General features: G+C 35.8%; 1 protein-coding gene across 1 annotated transcript; it reads right to left on the reverse strand.

Annotated features, from left to right (window-relative positions):
• Positions 1–1,481: 1,481 nt before the first annotated feature.
• LOC141812433 (uncharacterized) lies at positions 1,482–2,560 on the reverse strand. The gene is made up of 3 exons (XM_074700425.1): positions 2,498–2,560; positions 1,706–2,431; positions 1,482–1,542 (listed from the first exon to the last, which is right to left on the reverse strand). Exons 1-2 carry the CDS (start codon positions 2,558–2,560, stop codon positions 1,712–1,714), a joined length of 783 nt encoding a protein of 260 aa, XP_074556526.1. The 3' UTR covers positions 1,482–1,542; positions 1,706–1,711.
• Positions 2,561–2,640: the final 80 nt, after the last annotated feature.

The raw sequence follows: 2,640 nt of genomic DNA on the forward strand, positions 1-2,640 counted from the left end.
AGACTGAAATGGTTGCAAATATTCTGTACCACCTCTAATGGTGAAACCAGAAGATGTTAAAATCCAAAGAAAGTAAATTCACAATGTATCCATTTTTTCTATTCTTGGATAATAATCAAAAACCTAAATTATTCAAACTGGACAAAGACTAGACCACAGGTACTGTTGAGGCTGGCCGATCGAGCCATGCCCAGCTTGCCTTAGTGCCTGCACTCAGCTTGCCTCAGTGGTCGGACCAACCGCCTCAGTGGTCGGCCTGCCTTAGTGGTTAGTTTTCCTTAGCTCCATGCTTGCCTTAATAGTTGGCCAGCCTCAACGACTAGTCGACTAGGCTCATGGGCATGCCGGTCGGCCTCAGCGGCTGGCTGGCTAGCCTCTTCGATCAACGGCCCGAATTTATAGCGATAAAAGAGAGGGGAGAAGAGGGGAGGGGAAAGGAAAGGAGAGGAAGTTTGACCCGTTGCACCTATCCAAGCTCTCGTTCGTCACCATCGTCGTCACTGTCACTGTCGAGGAGTCACAAATTAGCAAGGGATTTGGGTATCAGGCGGATTGGAGGTGGGGGTTGTTAAATTCGTTGCCAATTTCATCACCAAATTGGTGATGAACAAAGGATTTGTCGCCAAATTCCCATTATAGCAATATGCGATGAATTTTAAATCCATTGCCAAATTAGTGATGAATTTAATTCACCAATTTAGAGACAAATTTAAAATTCATCACCAATTTATAATGAATTTTATGACAAAATAGTTTTAGTGATGAATTTTACGATGAAATATATTTGTTATTAATTTTATGACTAAAATATTTGTATCACAAATATCATCTCCAATTAGCGATCAAATAATTATTCGTCGCTAAGTTTGTTGTAGATTTGTGATGAATTATTTTCGTCCTTAATTCATTACTAATCAACTATTTTTAAAATGATAACATCTTAGTTGAGCTCAACATGTCAAAATTTTATGATTAAATACCCCCTTAAACAATCCAGTACATTAATTCAATTAGTATAGGACTAAAGAAGAGAGTTACTATAACTGTAACAAGACCCAACAATAATCATAGTTCTAATTTCATTAATGACATAAATCAAATGTGGATGTGTTGTATGAAAACGACACAAAATATGATCTATACATGACCATTTTCAAGAGTCCTAATGACCCAAATCGAGTCCAAATCATATTTACTAATACTTTATACTAAACTGCAGTGGTAAAACATGATTCAATCTTATAACTAAAAATTCAATCCTACATCATATTTATACAACACTCGTGTCTGTGCAGCAGCCTGTCCGGTCGAAGGACCTGCTATGGCTCCTGGGGAAGGTCGTGGAGAGGGAGCTGCACCAGAAGGTGAGGGGGCTGAACCTGAAGGTGAGAGGGCTACATCTGTAGTAGGGGCTGCACCAGAAGTAGTAGGGAGCTGCATCTGTAAAATTATTAACATAATTAAAATACATAAAAACTTACCATGATGTCAGGATAAATGATGTCTGCAATATGAATGCACCAGCAAATCAGGTTAAATGATCTATATAAGAAAAAATGTACAGTTAAAATGTTGTAAATGAATCTATCAAAATTTGTATTTTATGAAGAATAAAAATAAATTTACAGATTAAAATGAAATATATATACTTACATTCCATTATCTAAATGAATTTCTAATAATTTTAAAATGTCACCTAACTTACTTAGCATTAATTATCATCATCGTCGTCGTCTTCATCGTCATCGTCATCGTCGTCTTCATCGTCATCGTCGTCTTCATCGTCGTCGTCCTCTTCGTCGTCCTCGTCATCCTCATTTTGATGAATTTCACTTATATCTACGGGTATCACTACTCCGCTGGGATCTCGTAATATAGGTATATGATATTCATGTGTCTGAAATGTATTTACCACTTCGTCTTGTTGATATGCATTCTCTTGCCAACGTTCTTCAATTTTTGACCTTGCTTTTGTTTTACAAACAACCCACCAATCAATTTTATCTCGTTTCAAACTTGGATATGAAGCATAAAATACTTGAATTGCTTGTTGTGCCAACACAAATGGTTCATATCTCTTATATAATCTCTTATGATTAATTTCAACCAAATTATACTGTGGATGCACCTTCATCCCTCTGACAGGGTCAAACCAACGACACAAAAATAAAACAATTCGAATTTCTGGACCTGGGTATTCCACCTCTATAATTTCATCCAATAACCCATAAAAATCATTACTTGCAGCTCCATCTGAGGAGGATTGAACACAAACACCGCTATTCATTGTTGCCTTGCCCATTCCATAATCTTGAGTATGAAAATTATATCCGTTTATGAAATATACCGGCCAAGTCCGTACTATTGATTTAGGACCCCATGAAAGATACAATAATAATTCGGAGTCAATCTGAGCTTGATTACCCTGAATCTAAAATCAAATTCCAAAATTAATTACAAAATTAAATAGTGAGCAAATTTAAATTTTTATACTTACATATGTTTTGAACCATGGTGCAAATTCTTTATCACAGAAATCATTAAACTCTTGTGTTGCCATTCCTGAATATAATTTTCTAAAAATCCTATAAAACCAACAATATTGAAAAGATAAGTTATTTACAACCGAATGAAAAAAGA

The sequence above is a fragment of the Curcuma longa genome, chromosome 19, assembly GCF_044706935.1.
Source record: "Curcuma longa cultivar G26 ecotype Majalengka, Jawa Barat chromosome 19, ITB_CL_G26_1.1, whole genome shotgun sequence".
Lineage (NCBI taxonomy): Eukaryota > Viridiplantae > Streptophyta > Magnoliopsida > Zingiberales > Zingiberaceae > Curcuma > Curcuma longa.

What these genes read in the sequence shown, in the direction of transcription:
- LOC141812433 (XM_074700425.1), bottom strand. Translation starts at nt 2,560, where the DNA reads ATGGCAACACAAGAGTTTAATGATTTCTGTGATAAAGAATTTGCACCA. An exon ending in CACCATGGTTCAAAACATAT is followed by an intron (nt 2,432 to 2,497) that starts GTAAGTATAAAA and finishes ATTTGATTTTAG; the next exon opens with ATTCAGGGTAATCAAGCTCA.